At 38.0% G+C, this 23674-nt stretch overlaps 1 protein-coding gene across 6 annotated transcripts in view; it reads left to right on the forward strand.

Moving 5' to 3' along the window:
- The window catches only part of ANO4 (anoctamin 4), a 450000-nt gene that overhangs the window by 395581 nt on the left and 30745 nt on the right, over positions 1–23674 (forward strand). For all 6 annotated transcript variants that reach the window (XM_032844283.1, XM_032844285.1, XM_032844284.1 and 3 more), the window contains 7 exons: positions 1527–1667; positions 4549–4713; positions 11618–11654; positions 13971–14082; positions 15064–15121; positions 15284–15381; positions 17049–17191. In XM_032844283.1, coding sequence (XP_032700174.1) covers positions 1527–1667; positions 4549–4713; positions 11618–11654; positions 13971–14082; positions 15064–15121; positions 15284–15381; positions 17049–17191 — 754 coding nt within the window. The remainder of the gene's footprint in view (positions 1–1526; positions 1668–4548; positions 4714–11617; positions 11655–13970; positions 14083–15063; positions 15122–15283; positions 15382–17048; positions 17192–23674) is intronic.

Consider the following 23674-nt stretch of genomic DNA (forward strand, 5'->3'; position numbering starts at 1 on the left):
TCAAGGCATTGGCACAGTTGGTTTCTTCTAAGGGCTGTGAGGGCAGGATCTGTTGCAGGCTCCTCTCCTTGGCTTGTAGACAGCTGTCTGCTCCCTCTGTGTTCTATCATCATTTCTCTGTGCATGTCCATGTCTAAATTTTTTATAAAAAGCCAGTCATATTAGGGGTCACTCTAATGACTTCATTTGACCTTAATTACCTCTGTAGAGACTGTCCAAATCAGTCACACTCTGAGGTAATGTGGCTTAGGACTTCAACAAATGAATTTGTAGGGGGAGGGGAGACACAATTTAGCCCTTAACACACAGAAACATAGGTCTAGCTCCTGATTCACCACAAATCCCTGGATAATTAACTCAGTGACTCTTAGATGACACTCATAGCCTGATAACTTCAGAGTTTCCTAAAGAAACAGAAGATTCCGGGTCCTATTCTGTTTATATCTTCAAGTGTCACTTCCTAAAATAAGTGAAAGAAAGCAGAACCTGTTTATTACTGTATCTCCCCTCTGTCCTTCCCCATTACCTGTCACTAAGTGAAGTCCAGCCTTGGGCTTATTCTGCAGCAGGAGTGAGGCTGCCCTTCCTTCTACACACACAGGCTACTGCCAAACTGTGCCCATTGTCCGGAACCTGTTTTCTGTCAGCTTCTTCACTTTCTGTCAGTGTCTCCATCTGAGTCCTGAGTTTCTGCCTGGGTTAACTTAATCTCCATTTCACCAGACTTTCTTCTCATTTTCCCTCCTCTTGCAATATATTCATGTAGAATAGGTACTTAATTAACCAGAACCAGTTTAGCATACCCTCTTGCTGATTTCCTGTTTCTAATCCCATAATTGCCTTTTAGTCAGAAGCTTTTCACATTAGATGGAGCTCAACGAAATGAAACAAAGCCTCAGCTTGATTTAGAATTAGAGCTGCCTTGATTTTAGCTGGATTTGAAAGATGTTTACCTTGTTTTCAATAATGAGTAGTACATTTAAAATCTACTGGATAAAAGTGAATGACTCTTACAGGAGCTTATTAAAAAGTAGATTCACCATATTTTTGGCTGCCTCAATTAAAAAAATTTAATTGTAGGAGAAAACTAAGAATTATATTTGTCATTATAACTCACAACATGAATTCTAGACATTTTGCTGTTCAGAAACTTTCTTTGCCCTTTACATTCCCTGGTAATAAAGTAAAAGTTTAGCAGTTATTTCAAACTGCTTGGAATAGTAGAGTCGGTCCCTTTTCTCATTCTATTTGTTTCTTTAAGCACAGTTTAATAATATAACATAGACACTTAACTACTAGTCTAAATTACACTGCCTTGGTGATAATAAGTCTGAATCATTACCCTTTAGATTTTCTTCAAGTTGCCAATGCCCAGACATTTAAACCTGGGTCTCTGAGCCCACCTCACTGATTGATTAGTGTGGTAGCTGTTGATTCAGTTTTATAATAGAGTAAAAAATGTCTTTTTTATTGTGTGTATGTATTTCACCAGTGCTTAAAAAAAAATGTGTCTGTCTGTTCTTTAGGAAGAAATACGGCCCCAGTTCGAAGCGAAGTACTCCAAGAAAGAGCGAATGAATCCTATTTCAGGAAAGCCAGAACCATATCAAGCATTTGCAGATAAATGCAGCCGACTTATTGTTTCTGCATCTGGGATATTTTTTATGGTTTGAAACTTTTCTACAAAACTCTTTGTTTCATAAAGTACAAACTTGTAGCACGGTATCAACAATAATCATATCGGGTATTTACATAATTTTACAAAACATTTTTACACATTCTGTTATTTACTCCTCACAAAGACTTTCTGAGATGGTCAGAGATAGTACCACTGTCCCGTGTTCCAAATGGAGCCACTGAGACTTTAGAAGGCTAAGGGCCTTGTTCAGGATGAGCCAGGAAACAGCGAAGAGCTCCAGTTCTTTCTGCTTGCCTCTCTGTGCCTTGCTGAAAGGAAGTAAGAGTTGAGATAGGACCTGCAGCAGTGTTTTACGAACCTTTTGCTCACCATGCCCATCTAAGAAGTACATTCTCTGTCATAACCCAGTGCCAGGAGATGTATAAAACTAAACAGAGTAACTGAAACAATGCTCATCTTTGCAATATGCAATACTCTTTTTGTTTGCTTGTTTTATTGTAGTCTATTTTTTTTAATGCCAACCATAACCTCCTAAAATTGATTTCTAGATTCACTAATGGTTATGTCAGTTTGGAAAACACTACCTTGAACCTGGGTTGTTGGCTTTTCCTAAAAAGAGGTCTTTTGGTGATCAACTTTGACCCTGTTAACCACCGAACAAAACTTATGCAAATTTTTCAGAAATGTCATTTTTTGAACCTTATATGGTGGTTACGATTCTCCTTTCCTGTTTTCAAATTGTGAGTGTGTAAACAGGTGTTGTAGATCAATAGATTATGAAGGATAAGATGGTAGTAAATCTAGACACCTAACCCACCCTTTAGCCAAAGAAACTGGAGAGATGAAAGGGTAGGCAGCATGCCCAATCTTGATTCAGACCAAGATTCAAATCCACACCTTTCTATAGACACTGCTCTGTAAGCAATTATGTCATGCTTCGACTTTCATAAGTATTCACATTTATTGTCTTGCTTTTTGTTTTTTTATAAGACCTGTAGATGTAGAGTGAGCTTTTCTTACTCTGCAGATGGGCAACCTAGAGCAAAGGAAGCCAAACCCACAAACTATGTGTCCACAGTCACAGTGCTAGGTAGAAGCTGAGCCATGACCCAGACCTGACTTCTGAGTCCAGTGAGCTGTCCATTCCACCACATTGCCACCCTGTCTGAAAGTCAGTGTAGATTTCACCAATCTCCCCATCATTAGCTCAAGGATTAAGATGTAGGCAATTGTTGTTGTTGTTGTTGTTGTAATTTTTGCCAGTTCCAGCTCAAGCTTTATACTCAAGCTTTTAGAGCATGTCAGTCATAGAAAGCCAAAAACCGTTGGTGTAAAACAGAAGAATGCTTCTAGAAATCTCTAAGTCAGCAGAGCGCATGCTGGTTCTCAGCTTGGTTTTTGATAACTAGGTAAAGGTCTTTACTCTGATATAGTGAGTCATTTAATGAAAGACACAAACATGTTGGAGTCTCATATTGCCAGTAGATAGAAGACATGTTGAGTTCTCATCACATACCATGAAATCTTCAGAGAAAGATAGCTCAGTTCAATGTCCATAATTGATTAATAAGAGATTATGTACCTATCACAGAGTTGGCTTATTCAGCAACAAATAGCTGAACATTTACTATGCACCTGTAATTATGCTAAGGCACTATAGAAACTATGGTGAGCAAAAGAGATACCATACCAGCCCTGATGGAGCTTATAGTGCCCCCCACCTTTATCTGAAGTTTTGCTATCTCGTGTTTTAGTACCTGCAGTCAGCCCCAGGCTGGAAGCAGACAATCCTTCTGACATATCATCAGAAAATCAGTAGTAGCCTAATGCTATATCACAGCACCATGCCATCTGCCTCACTTCATCTCATCATGCAGGCAATTTACCATCTCACATCATCACAAGGAGAGTGAGTACAATACAATGAGATATTTTGAGAGGGAGAGAGACCATATTCACATAGTCTTTCTATCATATTGTTGTTCTGTTTTATCATTAGTTACTGTTGTTAGTCTCTTACTGTGCCCAATTTGCAAATTAAACTTTCTCATAGCTATTTGTCTATAGGAAAAACCATAGTATATGTAGGGTTTGATAGTATCCAAGGTATCAGGTATCACTGGGGACCTTAGAAATATCCCCCATAGAAAAGGGGGAGGGTCAACTATACTTTCTAAATGGGGGAAACTGGCAACAATCAAACTGAAAAATTGTTAGAAATTATAAATTGGATACTAAAAGAAGAATACAGGTATCATATAGCAATAACAAAGTCTGAGGGTTATTAAAGCTTTAGTTATGAAGTGGTTCTTGAGGTGTGAAAGAAGAGTAGGTGTTAACTAGGCTCTGTGTGTGTGTGTATGCACACGTGCATACTCACGTATGTGTGTGTTTGGCATGGGAATGGGGGGTGGTCAGCCTTTTAGGCAAAGGAAATGGTCTTGAAGATTAGCGCATTTGAAGCCATGAGAGAGGTTCTTGAGTCCTCAGACTAAAAGGAAAATGTCATTCCACAAGGTGGAGAAAGTCTTGCCACCATTAAGACTTTGCTTTTATCCTAAGAATAAAAGAAACCAACAGAATTTTACACAGAAGAGTGACATCATAAGATTTCCATAATAATAATGCTCAGTCTAATACCCTGCTTCAAAAAATGTTACCCCATAGCTTACACAGTTTATCAGCTTTCAAGCACTATGGTTGTTCTATTTGAATAACAATGAAAATACAGGCAAGAGAAAGTATTAATCACAATGAAAAGTTAGCATTTTATTGTGGTTTCTTGAGTCAGTTCCGCTGTTGGTTTATTTCCTTTTCTTGTTTTCCAATGGTGGAATTTTACAGTGGTGGGGACCCTCCTCCTGGGACATTCCATCAGGGTGCTCACCGGCTTTCCATCTTCCTCCCAGATCTGTGTGGTGATCGCTGCCGTGTTTGGGATCGTCATTTACCGGGTGGTGACTGTCAGCACTTTTGCTGCCTTTAAGTGGGCGTTAATCAGGAATAACTCTCAGGTGGCAACCACAGGGACTGCTGTGTGCATCAACTTCTGCATCATTATGCTGCTGAATGTGGTAAGTGAACTATAAGGTAACTAGCCTGATGGGTAAACTATGTGGGCTGTGGTTTTCTTCTGTTGCTAAAGGGACCCAACCTTGGAGGGGTGAGTCTGTCATGCAGCATTGATGGCTGGGCAGCAAACTGCCTAGCAGGACATGCACTCAGGTTCTGGGGATTGAGAAGGCTTGAGTCAAATCTAGGCTCCAGGACTTTCTACAGTGGAAGGCACTAGCTTTCTCTGAATCTTAGTTTCCTTATTTAACCAGTAAGATAACAGTGTGTATGTACCCCTTGGGGAAACATAGAGAAAGAACATATTTTAAAGGCCCAACCTAGAATCTGTGACATAGTTCAACAGTGTTAGTTCCCATTTCTTTTTGATTCTGAATGTTAGGAAAGTGGTCAGTACCCAAAGCATTGTTTGAGATAATCTTATAAGGCACACATCAGGATGGAACCTGTTGCTTGTGTTAATTTCAGGTTATTTTCAGTTATATTTCAGCCCAGGTGTCTCCCCTGAACCCCATACATCCGGCTGACTACTCCACCATCCGCATCCAAACCCTTCTCTCCCCTCCAGAATCTGTTCCTCCACAGCTCCCTCCCGTTAGTAACTGCTCAGGCTGAAAACCTTGGCATTACCCTTGACTCCTCTGTTTTTCTCAGTGTCTGTTTCCAGAGTTTGATCACTTCTCACATGTCCCCAAGTCCCACCCTGGTCCAAGAGCCCAGTAGCTCCCGCCTGGGTTATTGCATTGCCTCCTACCTGGTCTCGGGGCTGCCGCATCTGCTCCCTCAATGTAGACTCATCACAGCAGCTAGTGCAAGCTGCTTACGGTGAGCAAGCCCCTGTCCCAGTTCGCTCATCATGTCCTGTGGCTTTCCTCTTGCTCAGAATAAAAGTTCACATCTTCATGTGGCCTCCAGGCCTCTCCTTCTGGCACCAGTGACATCTCTGATCTTGTCTCCTACCTACTCACCCTATTTCTCCTGCTCCAGGCTGGCCTTCCCTTTGTTCCCTGGATGTGTCAAGCATGCTCTCACTCTAGGGACTTTTACTTGCTCTTCTCTCTGCCTGGAATATTCCTCCCCACGGGGTCTGCATGGCTTCCTCCCTCACGTCCTTCATTTCTTTGTTCAGAGGTTACTTTTCTAATATAAGATTTCTGTGGTCACTCAGGTTTAGAATCGTAACTGCCTCCTGCCATTTAACAACTTCCTGTCCCTTTGCCTGCTCTATTTTTCCCTGTGGTATTTATTACCATGTAATATGCTGTTTTTAGTTTATTTTATTATCTGTATTCCCCATTGGAATGTAGATCCATTAGGGCAGAAACTTTTATCTATTTGTTTTTTACTTGTTATTTCCCAGTGTCTGGAATGGGATCTAGCACATAGTAGACTCTCAGTAAATTGTTTTTATTTGCAGAACAAATAGTATTATTTGCTGACATTGTTAGATTTGAGGTGAACCTATGCATAAAAATACTGACATTAGAGATTTGTAGCAGGGAATAAATAAGATAATATATGTGGAGTGATAGACATGAAGTAGCTGTGGTTCCCTCACACTTAGTTATGTAGCATCTTAAATCTGGGCCATAATGCTGAAATTCTCTCATCATTAGAAAAGGGTGTTCCAAAGGCTAAGTAATTTAATGTTGTTATCAATATAGTTTAATCGGTTTGGATTATCATTCCTAGCTCCTTAAATAATCCTAAATTCTATAACCAACAAACTCAGAGTGATTCTTTTTTTTAAATTTATTTTAAAATTATTTTTATAAACATATATTTTTATCCCCAGGGGTACAGGTCTGTGAATCACCAGGTTTACACACTTCACAGCACTCACCATAGCACATACCCTCCCTAATGTCCATAACCCCACCCCCCTTCTCCCAACCCCCCTCCCCCCAGCAACCCTCAGTTTGTTTTGTGAGATTAAGACTCACTTAAGGTTTGTCTCCCTCCCAATCCCATCTTGTTTCATTTACTCTTCTCCTACCCCCTTAACCCCCCATGTTGCATCTCCACTTCCTCATATCAGGGAGATCATATGATAGTCGTCTTCCTCTGATTGACTTATTTCACTAAGCATAATACCCTCTAGTTCCATCCACGTCATCGCAAATGGCAAGATTTCATTTCTTTTGATGGCTGCATAGTATTCCATTGTGTATATATACCACCTCTTCTTTATCCATTCATCTGTTGATGGACATCTAGGTTCTTTCCATAGTTTGGCTATTGTAGACATTGCTGCTATAAACATTCGGGTGCACGTGCCCCTTCGGATCACTACGTTTGTATCTTTAGGGTAAATACCCAGTAGTGCAATTGCTGGGTCATAGGGTAGTTCTATTTTCAACATTTTGAGGAACCTCCTTGCTGTTTTCCAGAGTGGTTGCACCAGCTCGCATTCCCACCAACAGTGTAGGAGGGTTCCCCTTTCTCCGCATCCTCGCCAGCATCTGTCATTTCCTGACTTGTTAATTTTAGCCATTCTGACTGGTGTGAGGTGATATCTTATTGTGGTTTTGATTTGTATTTCCGTGATGCTGAGTGATATGGAGCACTTTTTCATGTGTCTGTTGGCCATCTGGATGTCTTCTTTGCAGAAATGTCTACTCAGAGTAATTCTTAAGAGAATTCAACCTACCCAATAATAAAAAAAACTTTAGGATTTTTTAAAAAGATTTTATTTATTTATTTGACAGACAGATCACAAGTAGGCAGAGAGGCAGGCAGAGAGAGAGGAAGAGAAGCAGGCTCCCTGCTGAGCAGAGAGCCCGACATGGGGCTTGATCCCAGCACCCTGGGATCATGACCTGAGCGGAAGGCAGAGATTTTAACCCATTGAGCCATCCAGGTGCCCCTCATTTAGGGTTCTTAAGTGAACAAGTCATCACTGAACTAATGAAATATAGTTGATTTATTATTATCACTATTACTATTACCATTATTACTAAAATACACAGGAACTTCTTTATTATTTTAGAAAAAAAGTTTCAGAATACAGAAGTTCTAAAAATGAAACAAAAACAGTTGCTAATCACTTGACATGATTGTAAAAGTATGTGGTCAAGTGGAGGGTGAGAGTGGGCATGCGGCACCCCATGGCCCTCTCTACTCCAGGACTCAGCTCCTCTCAAAGTTAATTGTGGAATATATTCATTGTGAGGGGGAGTGATTGATGGTGAAATTAACCAAACAGCCAAAGTAGTGAAATATTCTGCATCCAGGTAGTTTGCAATGAATTAACGACCTTTTCCTCTCAAATGCCATATTAAAATTAAATTTATGCATCCTAAGAAATACATACAGTGAGTCTATAAATACATGGTTGTTCATATATTTTGAGCAGATATACCAGTATTGTCAGAGTAAGACTTTGTTGAACTGGAAATCACTTATCCAGCAATCTCTACTTCATGAGACACAGCCAAGAAAAGAGAAAATAAACTAAAAATGAAGAAGGGAGCATAGGGAGTGGGAAAACTATATAGTTATGGACATTGCAAAGTATCTACTATGTGCTGGGAACTAGACTACTAGGCATTTCTATGTTTTATCTAACAGGCATTTCAGAGTCACCAAAATGGATAATGTAGAGTCTACACACTAAAGCTAACATGTGTTATTTTCAAGAAGGCCCTTAATGAGTATTTTCATTTATTTTAGGTACATGTAAACACCTTTGCTGTTCTGATTTCTCATCAACATCAGACTAGAAAAACAGAAGCTCACTAAGGCAAGAATTCTTGCAAGAGAAGGAACTGATAATCCATAGCAAGGGAAAGAAAAGAAAATAAGAAACACATGTAAGAACTTTCAAAGCAGCATCATCCAAGACCCTACTGTGCAGGAAGCAATGCCCATGACATCCCCATCCCAGGAAACACGTTCCTAGTCCTGTCTTATGCCCTGAGGCCTTGCAAGTTCCATTACAAAGGCAACTGAGTATGTAATATAGTTTGGAAAGATTTTCATCAGAATATCCAAAAAATAAAAAAGTAAGTCCTTAGGCAAATAACACATAAATAACAGATGACAGACTAATAACTATGAGGTAGCTTTGACCAGCTCAGAACTAAACTAGCTAATGACTTCTGAAATTACTCGATAAAGGTATTTTCATGACCCTACAATATACATTTTTTATAGCTACATAAATTATTTCCAACTACTTAAAATTTTGGCCATACTTGTCTTGCAAAAAAAAGTCATCATTTAGACATGAATCATTAATACTTTCCATTAATTGAATATTAAAAACCTTGAGAGCTAGATTGGTTTTTAACTTCTGTTCATTACAGCCTCTAATTTTTTAATAATATTGTTATAGATCACATACCCTGTTTCTGACATTCTGCTAGAGTTGTCCAACCTTAACTAAAGAAGTAGACCTATAAGCTTATTTTCTAGATTTTATGATGTCTATTTACTGTTTGTTTTGTTTTTGTTGTGTATTTACTCTTATGTAGTGTGTACTCTAAAAATAAAATACAATATATTTTATAAAAAAATTCTGCATCTTGGGGCACCTGGGTGACTCGGTTGGTGAAGCATCCAACTCTTGATCTCAGCCAGGTCTTGATCTTAGGGTGGGGAGTTCAAGTCCTGCTTTGGGCTCCCAGCATGGGTCCCTCTTTAAAAAAAATATTCTGGACCCCAACAAAATATTATACTTCTTAGTGACTGGTTAAGGGACACTTACTAGTTTTCATTTTATTTCTTCTTGAAAAATAAATACCTCAAAGATGGAGTAATTAGGGAGGATTTTCTGGCTCTTTGATGTACTATTTTAAACCCATTCTGCCTTACTAGTGAACTAGGAACATCTCAGTATGGTGGTCAGAAGCAAACAATGCCAACAAAGAATACATTCCAAGAGGAGATATAACCATCCTTTTTATTCAGCCATACCAATATGAATCTGATATTTTATTATCTTCTAAACACTGAAGACCACAGGGTCTTATTCCTGAAAGAAGTGAACCAGAGAACATGGGATGCATCAGAACAGGCCCACATACATTGTTTGGGTGGACAAGATCAAATTAGAAGTACTCAGAGCTTCTTTGGAAGTATACTTCAGATCAGAACACTTCCTGTCAGTCACAGATTTTAACTCTCCAATTTGTGGCATCCAGTTTGGAAACAGATTTTCTACTGCTTTTATCAGAACAAACCATCCAAGATATCTATCTCAACTTCCTAATGAGAAATCAGACATTTTCTAGAAGCCACTCATCGGAAGATCTTTCGGTGGCCATCAGGCCCTCTGCTTATGTGCCCTTTCTCTTTGTATCCTGCTCAAAGTCTCACTGTCCATTCCCTTGCATCTTCAATATTTATAGAATGGTCACAGATGCCATGGATCCTGACTGTGTCCCCATATACTTTGCCTTATTTTTCAGAATGTTAATATTGATCATATTTTGATTACTGTGCTGTTCCTTTTATAAGTTCCATTTTTTTGCGGTGTCCAAACCAAGATAACATGGGCATGTCACCAGCTACCAAGACCTTTGAGACAGGAGTGCAAAGTGAGCCACTTGGATAAAAGCATATCAACGTGAAAGATCTAAAGGATAAACTGGACATTCAAAAATTGTATTTTGAGAAAGATGATCTCAGTCAAATCTAATTTTCCTTGAAAATCACATAACTGACTTTAATAATAGAGTGTATTTGTAAAGCAAAATATATTTTATTAAAACATCTGTCCTAATCTGTGCTTAACCAGTACTTTTAAGATAAAATGTATGACTATACCACTGGATTTCTTATTGAAAATTACACCAATCTCTTTTAACTCTGGACTCTTAAGAGTCTGCGGCTTCTGCACACAAAATGTGATATGGCCATGTTAGTTATATTATTATAGCTAATCATAGTCATTGTTCAAAGTTTAGAGTCATACAATCAGTATTTTACTTAATTCTGTAGTTAGCAGAAGTCTTGGATAAGAAAATTCAGAAGTTTGGAAGGACCGCAAGAGCAATGGTCCAGTACCCATTCTCAGTCACAGAAAAGAAAAACAGTGGTCTGAAGAAGAGATGAGGTGATGTGCCCAAGCTCTACAGCTTGCTGACTGGTAAAGTCATAATTCCAACCTGGGGAACTTTAACCAGGGCATTTTCACTACTTTAAATATGATCTTAATTTTCATGTTGTTCCAATCCTTTTGACTCGTTTTCCTTTCCATTTTACGGTCTCTCATTTTAGAGAAGATACCTGTTCTTTTTCTCGATTTATCCCTCTCTGGGGAATCTCCTAGATCTGGGTTTGCGCTGAACTATGGCCTCTGCACTTCTATATACATATGCATACATGGGTATGCGTGCATGTGCGCGCGTGCACACACACACACACACACACACACACTTTCCCTTCCCTCTCAGGACCCTCCATTTTCCAGATGGCTGGGCGAGTTAAGGATGCATCCAATGTACTCATGGAAAAGCAGAATACCAAAAGCTTAGGGCTCCTAGTAAGTTTTCATCACCTCAGTATTTATGAATGCTCTAATCTAGAAAATACAGCAAGTCCATAAATAATGAGATTACAGAATCTTACCATCAGAATCAGTCTTAGAGATGCTAAGGTCCAGGAATGTTGTGATTTGCCCTGTATCACATAGCAAGCTAGTAATTAGTGGCAGCTGGCCTTGTTGCCAATTATTTACTCCAACATAGGAAGTGAGATTTTAAAAATAGTAAAATGGGACCTTGTGCATTTCTTTCTTGCCATGAAAGGACACAGCTGTTTGTTTACAGCGTGTTCATTGTTGAATAATGTGTGGTTAATGAAATTATTTTCACTCATGACTTGATTACCTATTTCCTTTATAACTATGGATTTTATAGCATCCACAGCTTTTTTATTAAATATATGAAATTTGTTTTACAGCTCTATGAGAAAGTTGCACTTCTTCTGACAAATTTAGGTAAGTGAGACCTTTTTATTTCATAGCACAATATTGCAGTTTGGGAAGTATCTTTTCAAAGACTGATTTCCAAAACAATGCTGAAGAGAAATATTCTTTTTGTTTTGAATTGCATACAGTAATTCGCTCTTTGCCTTCAACAGGGCATTTTAAATATGTCTAGTAATTGGGGAGTCATTTCTTTTTTTTAAACATCTTTATTTTTTTCTGTGTTCCAAGGTTCATTGTTTATGCTCCATGCCCAGTGCTCCATGCAATATGTGGCCTTCCTTAATACCTACCACCAGGATCGTCCCATCCTCCCATCCCCCTCCCCTCCAAAACCCTTAGTTTGTTTCTCATAGTCCACAGTCTCTCATGCTTCATCTCCCTGACCAATTTACCCCACTTTACTTCTCCTTTCCTTCTCCTAATATCCTCCATGTTATTCCTTATGCTCCACAAGTAAGTGAAGGGGAGTCATTTCTACTTAAAGCTTTAAAACCTGTCATAAACATTATCTATCATGGGCTAATGTAATTTGAAACAGGTTTTCTCTTAATGCACAAAAAAATATAGCATCATAAAAGTAGTAAAGTGCCCAGAATCATTGAAAAAAAGTGTTCATTTGTTTTGCTTACAATTTTTATTTAAAAATGTGTCAGGCTTTTGTGGTGTATCTAAACCACAGCAAGATGAGTTGCTTTGAAGACTGGGGGCCTTCCACCACAAATGTAGGTGGCCTAATCATTACTTATATTTATAGAAATAACAATCATCTGGATAAGTCACCCCTAAAGGTAACATTTCTCTGAACCCATAAAACAGACCAATCTGGTAACTAACTATACACTGTACATTTTCCATGTTTTCAAGATAAAGAAATTGTCCCAATTTTATTAATGAGACATTGGTCATTTTACTCTATGCAATTTGAGAAAATTACATACTCCCACATATAAACCTATTTTAGCACATTCCCATATGTAGCTTGTCAGGGGGGGGATCAAAAAAGTGCTTTTATTTATAATCATTATAATACAAGATGACATTTATTGAGCCTTCCTATGTGCCAGATACAGAGCTAGATACCTGGTATATCTCCTTTAATGTCATTAAAATCCTCCATCATTACCATCCTTTGCCCAGAAACATAGAAAGAAGTTTATATCCACTAAAGAGGTAAGTACATTGGCAGATTGTGTCCAGTGGCCCCTTGATCCAGGCTGGCAAAGACGCCAGGGAGATACAGCCCTGGCCCTTCTGTGGTTGGGACACCTGGGCACCCACCCAGCTGGCTAACAACCTGGGAGACCTTCCTATGTAACCAATAGTTCAGGAGCAGAAGTGAAGTAAAGATAAAAACCCTTTTAAAATCCTTTGTCTTCTCTTTCCTCAACAGCAGTACAGCCTTGTTAAATATGATTCTCCTCCCCCTTCTCAGATATGCTCTCAGCAAGCATTTTGAGGAATTAGTGGAAAAGGAATTGATGGGGTGAAATGGCAAAGAGCAATTAGAAGCAGGGAATATGGAAACATAGAAAGTACAATGGAATTAAACATATTCTCGCTGACATTACTTGGGATGAGGATGCAGCTCCTAGGGAAGGATAGGTGCATTTGACATGAGATGTCAAGTTGGAAGTCTGATTCACATTTTGATTCATATCACAGTGTCCAAAGAGCACTTGCTTTACAGAAGTCAAATATAAGGAGATGAGAATTGGCACCTGACTGAGGTCAGAATACTGTAAGATGTAAATGGTGATATTCAGTAAAAGCTCTTAAATGAGGTCATCTCCTTGGTATTTGTCCATGAGAAAGAAAAATGATGCATGAGGGTGACAGGCAAAGAAGTCAGATACTCACAGCATTCTGAGAGGGGAGGGGGTCTGACTCCCTCTAGTGCAGCAGCACCTGGCATTTCACCACAATAGAATTGAAGACCAAGGAATTAATTAGGAGATGGGAGGGGACCTGACTCCACACCCTACCCCACAGACAGAAACTAAGAGCAAAAGGGAATGAGGCTCCTTCAGCCCTAGCTTTCTCTACTCTAGGCTCTCTGCACCCTGTCACAGCAGAACAAACTGGATATTCCATCCCCTCAGATAGGTCAGTAGCTCCTTCCCACCACACCCTGGTTGGGGCTGGTCTGCAAGCTTGAGGATCTCATGGGTGTTCTATTCCATCACCCACCATCTATAGGAAAACTGGGGTCTCCTGAAGCCTTCTCAGGACACCTCTGCTCCTATCCTGTGTGTATAGGGAGTAGGGCAGAGGGAGTTAAGAAGGGGTCAAAGGCAACCTCAAACTCTACTCCCTTTTTGTCCACAGAACAGCCTCGCACAGAGTCCGAGTGGGAGAACAGCTTCACCCTGAAAATGTTTCTTTTTCAGTTTGTCAATCTGAACAGTTCCACATTTTACATCGCGTTCTTCCTTGGAAGGTAAGGACCTGATCTCTCCACACTTCTGCAGGCCAGGGATAGAGCACTCAGAGGTCACTGACCAGGGTGACAGAGAAGCACCTCCTTTAGAGTAATTTATACAAAGAGTAGAAAGAGATTAGACTCCTCCTTTCCTTTCCTGTTCCCTTCCTAGGGAATGGTCACTACACTCAAAAGTTACCTATGTGCCTTTTCTTGCTAAGGTACATAGAGGAAAAACATTGGCACAAGTGAAGGATGGATTTAAAACTTGTGGGCTCCATCCGCACCTGAGTCAGGCCTCCAGATCTCACACCTTTATGAGCAGTTGACCTAAGAGGTGGTGGAGAGGGTGGAGAGGGTGGTCTGTAGCGTGTCCTGGATGCCCACCTTCATAGAAGAGGGAAGGACATCCAAACAGGAGAGGGGGTGACATAGGATGCCAGAGGAGAGTGGACAACTTCTGAATCCAGCAGTTATGAGGATTTGCAAAGGTTCCTGTCTTAAGTAGTCACGTCCTATGAACTCTTTTGTGCCAGGAAATAGTCTCTGAAGAGAGAAAAACCAGAGACAGGTGAGTGTTGGATTTGGGTGGGATGGGTATAGCACTTCTCAGTATCGAGCTACTTCAGTGTGGAATTCTAGTCAAACAGTAAAGCTCGTTATTTTTTTCAATTTAAGTTTCTATTCAAAAAGATCAGAATCTGTTTCAATCCAACATGCTGTTTGTTATATAGGCCAGAGTGATTGATATTTAGCAGAAAATGTTCAAAGTCACACAGAGCAGCAAGAGCTGGCCTCTGTGGTCAGCAGCCAGACAGTCCAGAAGGGAAATATTCCCTGGAAAATTCTAGAAGTTGCAGTCATGGCAGCTCTGGAGAGTTTCCTAATTCTCTCAGACCTGAGCATACCAGTAATTTTCATTGGAGATGGGCTAATCTGAACACAATAATCACATTAGACCTATAGGGTGCTAATGGTTTGTTTTTCTGTGTGTTGAAGATTTACAGGACACCCAGGTGCCTACTTGAGACTGATAAACAGATGGAGACTAGAAGAGGTCTGTATTCTTCCATCACTCCTTATTTCCTACAGTCTTATATTAAATATAATATATTTATTATATTTATTATATATAGGGCAACTTTGTGCAGATTAGAAACCAAACACTCTTTCTTCCCTGCCATTGATTCTGGAATTTCTGTGTTTGCTTACCTCGCAGTGCCATCCTAGTGGATGCCTTATTGATCTCTGTATGCAAATGGGTATTATAATGGTGCTAAAGCAGACATGGAATAATTTCATGGAACTTGGCTACCCGTAAGTACCTTAGATTTCTACAGTTGAGTGGGAGCATTGCTCATTATTGGCTTTTCTAGGTGTGGCAAGTAAGATAAGCAGTGCAGACTCAGCCGTGCTTATACCTGGAGCTAAGTGTTCATGCTCAGTTCATGAATATTCTTTAAAAAGTCTCTGTGGGGCCCTAAACATTGAACACTTGCTTGCAGCTCCTTTAAATAATGCTTCTGACCCTCATGCTGTAGCATTTCAAGGCTCTCACCAGTTACGACCCATTAACTAGAGCTCTACTCCCCCACCCCCATGGTAAATCAGGAATGGTAATTTTTTCAAACTACCTTAAATTCAAACTGTATAGAAAAGGAACTTATAGAAAAGAGAAAAGTTTAGGGATGCAGAAAAGAAACTGGAATATTTCTAAGTCAATATATCTTGACAAGTAAAAATAGGATCACCTGGTGGTAATAGTAGATGTTGATAACAATAGACAAAAACTTGCATCACTTTTGTAAGGATATCCTTGAATTCTGCTATGTTTGCTCAGCTCTGGTCAGCTAAGTTTTAAGGGAACGTAAATCAACAACTCCTATTTCTGCTTTAATTCCATACCTACTGATTTCCATGTCAGCTTGGTGTCTCCATAGAGAACTCCAGGTTTCAAGGAGGACCACTCAGCCAGAACAATTAGCTAGAACTTGGATCACTTCAAAAAAGTCACTTCTTGGCTCTTAGTCAGAACCTATGCCAGTAATTTTCTATTCTTAGATTTTTAGAAAATTTATTCCAAGTGCTTGATTTTGTCTGTAAAACTTTTTAAAGTGCATAAAATTTAAAAATTAGCAGCATTATATGCTACTTTAAAGTATAAAACATAGTTTATCAAAATGTCACACATCAATGGAACTATATTTTATCTTCTAGTAGTATGGACAGAGAGCAAAACTGCAAAGTAGGTCGTTTGTTTTTGATACCCATCCCATTATTTCCTTTATTTTGCCATTTGTTTTGGGGTTTTCCTGGCGTGTGTACTCTTGGATACCCCTCCATTTTTCCTTGTCCCCTATAGTACACAGACCTGGCCCTTGCCCCCACTTTCTCAACCCTGTTCCATTTCATAAGATGCTCTCCTGAACATTACTAAGGATTAATGTGCTAATCTCATCAGTGTGAGATGTATTTTACTGGGAATCAGAGTCTTTGTTGAGCTCAAGCTAAAAGCAAGCAAGTCCAGTTGTGGTTGTGCAAGCTTCCGTGTGCTAAGAGGGGAAGCATCTAATGGGTCTGTAGAGCCTCCAGGCCCTCAGAATATGTAGGTCAGCACTTACATGATTAAGATTGCCCATGCGTCCTAAATTAAATCAGCTAAGCCAAACCTTCCTCTACTCTGAGGTCTGGGTGTTGCCTTGGTGCTAGAAGAAAAGTTTATAGATGTTGTCCTCCATCCTACCCTGAGGCAACACCGAACATGAGATAATTTCATGAATAGTTAAAAAGTCATTCTGTTCATTTGCAAGTGCAAATGCATGAAGTACAGTCATTGATACAATCTTCCTAATCCAAGGTTTTATTTCCTTGGCAGCTGATCCTAAATGTTTTTAAACTATGGTTCTGTATTTGAAGTCTGTCTTATTGCTTAAGTCTTATGAACAGTCATATATTTTTTTAAAGGAATTGATCTTGTTGTGCAGGTTAATTCAGAATTGGTGGACCAGAAGAAAAGTACGACAAGAACGTGGATCCGAAAGAAAAATAAGTTTCCCACAGTGGGAAAAGGACTACAACCTTCAGCCCATGAATGCCTATGGACTCTTCGATGAATACTTAGAAATGAGTATGCAAATATCCTATTTTATCCTATTAATTCTAAATGCCAATTCTAGAACTCAAGCTGTATTCAGCTGGACAGGCATCCTCTATCATTGAGGCCAGCCATGTGGGGGAATTCTCCAGCTGAATGCAGAGGAGGGGAGTTTCTTGCTTTAAGAAGCTCAGTCCATAGAGATGGTATCAAAAGCCTAGGCACTTTGAACTCTTCATGACATTGTGCCCTTTCCCTTGTAATTAATCACCAGGAAACAAAAATGATTTGGAAAACTTGGTGAACCAAAGAAAAGGGAGTTACCATGGCATGATTGATTCCCTCATTTAGCAGACTTGTATTGAGCCATGTTATGTCCAGGCAGATACTATGCTTGCCACAAGAGCTACAAGAAGGAATAAGGCACAGTCCCGGCTTTCAAAGAGTACATGGGCTAGTGGGGTAAAGCCAGAGATATAAAGTGCCCCAGATGCTGTAGGATGCATCAGTAGAGGGGATCAGGGGAGCAGCCATTTCTCTTGGGGAGGATGGCAGGAAGCTGGAAATGCTTAAGCTATGTTCCACTTATATTTAAGGACTTAAATTTGTCTATTAATCAAACCCAAGTTATCTTGTATGTTGTACATGTACCCAAGCATGTATTCAAGAGCATGGGCTATGGAACCAGATTACCTGGGTTCAAATCCTAGCCCTATCACTTATTAACTATGAAACTTGGACAGTTAATCTCTGTCTCAATTTTTCACCTCTAAAGTGGGGAAAATAATGAGAGTAACCACTTCATAAGGTCCTTGTGTGGATTAAATGATTTAATCAATGGAAAGCGTTTAGAACAAGGACTGGGCTCATAGGATACACTTGGTACATGTTATTTGTATTATCGTTATTATTTTCCTGTTCTTATCTCCCAGGGGAGAAAAGCTAACAAATTTGCTTAGCAAATATATTGAGTGTATATGAGTTGTTGTTTTGGTTTTTTTTTCCAATTATGTTTAAGCTCTTTAACATTGGGGTAAAAGTGGGGTAGGGATGAGCAAGATGCATTACTTCTGAAAGAAGCAGTTCTTTCTGGGAAAATCTGAAAATTAAAGGAGAAGTAGAAGTGATGCTTAATGTTCTTAGATTGCTTATATCTTAAGTATCTGCTGATGTTTTTGGAGTTTCAATTATAGAATGGCAGGATAATATAACTTAGAGGAAAAAAATCAATGTAGGCATTAATAATAAAACTTAATAAAGGGAATTCATTAAGAGAACTAACAATTTTGAGGTCTCTTAATAGACTTTTCTCCCATAAAGAAGGAAATGAACAATAATGTTGGTATATTGAGTGCTTGAAAAGAAGCTTTTATGTGGTTAGAATTAGTAGTGCTCCAAATACTGCAGTATCTGCAGCAAGAAACAAATCTCAGAAACATCACAAGCAGACTAGTGAACCCTGTTTCCTTTCATTCTTCTCATTTTATTTTCTTAATGAGTTCCCTGCTTTGTTATTTATATTTGTAATGTAATCGTTGAAGTATGATAGTGCAGAAAGTATATAAATAAGTGTACAGATCAATAAATTTTCACATATTTACCAATCTATGTAGGTGAGAATTTTGCAAACTACAGTGCTCAGGTCAAGTTGAGTTCATTGTCTGTTTTTATAAATAAGGTTTTATTGGTTCACAGCAATAACCAATTATTTATATATTATCTATTGCTGGTTTTACACAATAATATAGTTGAATAGTTTTGGCAGAGACTGGTCTACCAAGCCTATAATATTTACTGTCTGACTCCTTAAAGAAAATGTTTGCCTTTCTGGATGGTCAATCAAGAAATAGGATATCTAAGAATCCTTATCTATCAAAGAAGATTCTTTGACTCAAAGAAGGCTCTTTGTTTTCTCTCCAAGTCCTAACATCCTCACTAATCATGCTACTGATTTCTAACACCATAGATTAATTTTTCCCCTTTTTTATCTCCATGTGAGTGAAATTGTACAATACATACTGTTTTATAACTGGCTTCTTTCACTAAATATCATATTCATAAGATTCTTCTACACATAGTAAACTTTATTTTCATTGCCATATAGTATTCCTAGAATGTATACCTGTAGCAAAATTATGAAGCTGGTGGGGTTTCTCTTTTAGTATATGTGCTGTTGAAGCGAGCACTGGAGTTTCTCTTTGATACTGATCTCCATCTTGCAAATGTGGTTGTTGTTGTTGTTGTTGTGTGTGTGTGTGTGTGTGTGTGTGTGTGTGGTGTGTGTGGTGTGTTTTGCATTTCTACTCCCAGATACTCTCCAACTTTCTCTTCTTCTCCCCGCAACACACAGACCCCACCACCACCAATCCTTCAGTCCTCCCTCATATCATAAAATGCACCTCATGAGTATGAAACTTCATGAGCACTCTTAAGGATAAATGTGCTAGATAAATGCTCTTTAATAGGAATCAATGCCTCTGTCAAGCTTGAGTCCAAAAAAAAGGCAAATGGAAATGCAGAGGTTTTATTGGTTTACTTGTGGAAATGCAGAGGTCAGTGGGCCAACAGATGAACTATTTTGTGAGTCTACAGGTCTTCTAGGCTCCTGAAAATAGGTATGTGTCATTATTTATCTATCCATTCTACGGGTGATAGACATGTGGCTTATTTCCAGGTTTGGGCTTTGACAAATAGTATTGTGAACATTTTTTACATGTGATTTGGTTAACATATATGCATATATCAGAAGGGAACTTATGGAGGGGTGGACTTAGTAGGCCATAAGATAGGCATTTGTTGATCTTCAGATACTTTCAGTTTTCAAAACTGGGTTGTACCAGTTTACACTCCAACCAGCAATCTTAGAACTTCAGTTAATTCCAAATACTCACTGAAACTTGTTAGGTCTTTGCAAATTTTAGCCACTCTGGTTGGTACATAGTAGTATCTCATGATTTTAATTTGAAATTTCATGGCAACTAGTAATGCTCAGCACCTTTTCATATGGTTATGGCCATAAGGCTATTTGATGTTTTTGTCAATTCCCATTTAAATCCATGTTCTTGTTTTGTTTGTTTCTTTTTTTAGTGATTTGTAGAGGTCATTTACCTATTTTGGATATGAGTCCTTTATCCAATAGCTATGCTGCAAATTAAATATCCTTTCCTGGTTGGCTGCTTGATGTCTTACTCTTTTATTCACTTTAATACACCAACGTAAAGTTTCAACTTTATTCTTCAGAATTGGTTCCCTATAACTTTTGGAATCAGATTTCTAATTTCTATACATAGCTCACTTTTCTATTGGGATTTTCTTTTCTCCTTGATTTTTTTAAGACTATTTTTTTAAAAGCAGTTTTAGGTTTACCACAAAATGGAGAAGATCTAGGATTTCCCATATGCCTCCTATCTTCACACATGCATAGCTTCCCCATTATCAACATCATTCACTAGAATGGCACTTTTTTTTTTTTTGGCTGTGTTCCAATTAAACTTTATTGACAAAATCAGGTAGTATGCCAGCTTCTCTAGACCACTGCCATATATGGTCTCTCAAAAGATGTCTGCCAGCTGAAGATAACAGCAGAGAGCTGTCAAGACTGATTTAGGTCACAGAATGTCAGCCGGGGCATAGCCTTAGAGAAGTCACCCCTACCCATAAGCAGGCCAACCCCTATCTAGTCGTCAAACCACCCCTCTCCTCCCCAAGGGTCCAAGCCACGGTGTTTGCAAAGCTGTGGCAGGTGAGGTGGCGAGAAGCTAATCCAGGATGGAGAAGTTTCGTTTGATTTCTCTCTAAGTATGTTTGAATTATTAAGTGTCTTGCTCATTAAGTGAAGGATGCTGTTACAATTCTATCACTGAAGACAAAATTGGAATGGTACATTTTTTTAAAATCAAGGATAAATTTACATTAACACATAATCACCTGAAGTCCAGAGTTTACTTCGCACTTGGTGTTTTACATCCTGTGGGTTTGGACAAATGTATAAAGACATATATCTATCCTTATAATATTAAATGAAGTATTTTCACTGTTCTAAAAAGCCTCTGTGCTCTGCCTACTCATTTTCCCCCCAATCTTGCCATGTTCATACCTTTTGTCAGGTTAAAGCAGTTTCCTTATATCCCTAGATTGCTGAGAGTCATCATGAAATATAATTAAATTTTATCAAATCATTTTTCTAAGTCTACTAAAATGTGAGTTTTTCTTTATTAAATGTGGTGAATTTCATTGATGATTTTGTTGTTGTTGTTAACATTGTTACAACTTGGGGGAAAAAACTCACTTGGTCATGATACTTTTTTATTCTTTAATTGCCAAATTTAACTTGCTAATATCTGTGTATAAGTTCATGAAACATATTCTACTACAATATTTCTCTTTTGTAATATTTCTTTCAGGGTTTGGTGTCGTTGCTATGATGACCTCTGATTTGGATAATTTTCCCCTCTGTTTCTCTTCTCTTAAACTGTTTATGTAACATTATTATTTCTTACATACATATTTGGAAGAACTTAGTGAGGTTGGTTACACCTCAAATTTTCTTTGTGGGAAGACTTCTAACTGTAGATTTAATGTATTTAATAGATATAGGACTATTTAGATTTTCTGTTTCTTCTTGTATCCTTTTGATAGCTGGTTTTTAATTGTGTTTTTCAAGAAATTTATCCATTTTGTCTAATGTTGAAATTTAGTGCAATAAAATTGTTTATAATACCCTTCTATTAACTTGTTATATGTATAAGGTCTGTAATAATATACTTTTTCATGAATAATTCAATAGTTAGTGCTTTTCTCTTTAACAGTGTGGCAAGAAATTTATTAATCTTTTCCAAAAAAATAGAAATTATGTTTTTTAAATTATTTTTCTCTATTATACATTTGCCTCCTATTTCATTCTTCTTTTATCTTTGTTTCCTTTCTTATGTGTTCTTTGGCCTAATTTTCTCTTTTCCCAACATTTTAAGAAAGAAACCTAAATTACTGATTTTCAGCTTTTCTTCTTACCCAATATAGGCATTAGAGCTGTAATTTTCTCTATGAACACTGCTTAGCTGTATCCCATAAGTTTTGACATGTAATATTTTCATTATCAAGACGTATTCCAGTTGCTATTCATTTTTGACTTGTGCATTTTTCTAGTGATGTGTTGCTTACTCTCAAAGCATGTGGGGATTTTCTAGTTATCCCTCTGTCACTGATACCTAATTTAATTCCACTGTAGTTAGAGGATATTCTCTATGTTATGTCAGTTCTTTGTTATATGTTGAGATTTGCTTTATGTCCTGGCATATTTTGGTGAGTGTTTCAAGTGTGTTCTGCAATTGCTGGATATAATGTTCTATGGATGTCATTAATCAATGTTGTTTAATTGTGCTGTTTGAATCTTCTATGTTCTATTCAACTATTTTACCTACTAGTTACTAAGTAGTAAAATTCCCACGTATGATTATGAATTTAACTTCTTAGTTCTGTCAGTTTTTCCTTTACATATTTTGAAGCTGTGTTATTACATGCAAACCTTTTAGGATTTTTCTAGTTTATTGTCAAATTGACCTTTTTATGTAAAATCATTTTTTATCTCTAATAATGCAATATATTGAAGATTTGATGAGCAATAAGCTATGGAGCTAACATTAAAACCTTCCAAAGGACAGAAATGAGCCTCTTGCTGTCTTTTAGGACTGAGGAGATAAGGACCCACCATGTTCTCAGTCAAGGCCAAGAAACAAGAAAAAAACAGAGATGGACCATGTCTTATACAAACTGTCCCCAACATCAGCCCAGCTTAATCCATGACCAAATTGAAGTGGTCATCTCCTTTTTTTTTTTTATCTAATAGCAGTACAAGGAACACTTTCTTGTAGATAAGAACATAACTGAGAGCAGAGATCAAGAAACTTGCTCTTAAAAAGCTAGATAGTAAATAATTAAGGTTTTGGGGCCCAAGAGGCAAAATTGAGACTGTTATATACTTTATATTATATAAATACTTACAAATAAAAACACTTAAAATATTAAAAAATCATTTTTAGCTCAGAGATGATTTTAAAAGAAACAAAACCTGTATCTGGCCAGATGTGGCCTACAGGCTATAGTTTATTATTTCTTGATCTAGAACTTCTACATGTCTGGCCAGTAATAAAAATTATTGGGCATGTGACCTGTTGAGTTATAAGAAAAGTAAATGAATTCATAACAAAGAAAGGTGTCTATACTTCAAATGCAAAATCAGAGGTGCATACCATCAAATATTATGGAAAATCAAGCAAATATGGTATCACAAAAAGAAAATAATTCTCCAACAATCAAACTCTAAGGCACAGAATATCATGATTTAACTGATAGAGAATTCAATATAGAGATTTAAATACAGAGAGTTAAATGCAGATTTAACTGATAGAGAATTCACAAAAACTCAGAAAGGCAATTCAATGAACTTGGGAATAAAATTAATGAACAGAAGTGGTTCTTTACCAGAAAGATTAAAATTATTAAAAAAAGAACCAAATA

The sequence above is a fragment of the Lontra canadensis genome, unplaced genomic scaffold, assembly GCF_010015895.1.
Source record: "Lontra canadensis isolate GAN:19392208 unplaced genomic scaffold, GSC_riverotter_1.0 scaffold150, whole genome shotgun sequence".
Taxonomy (NCBI): Eukaryota; Metazoa; Chordata; class Mammalia; order Carnivora; family Mustelidae; genus Lontra; species Lontra canadensis.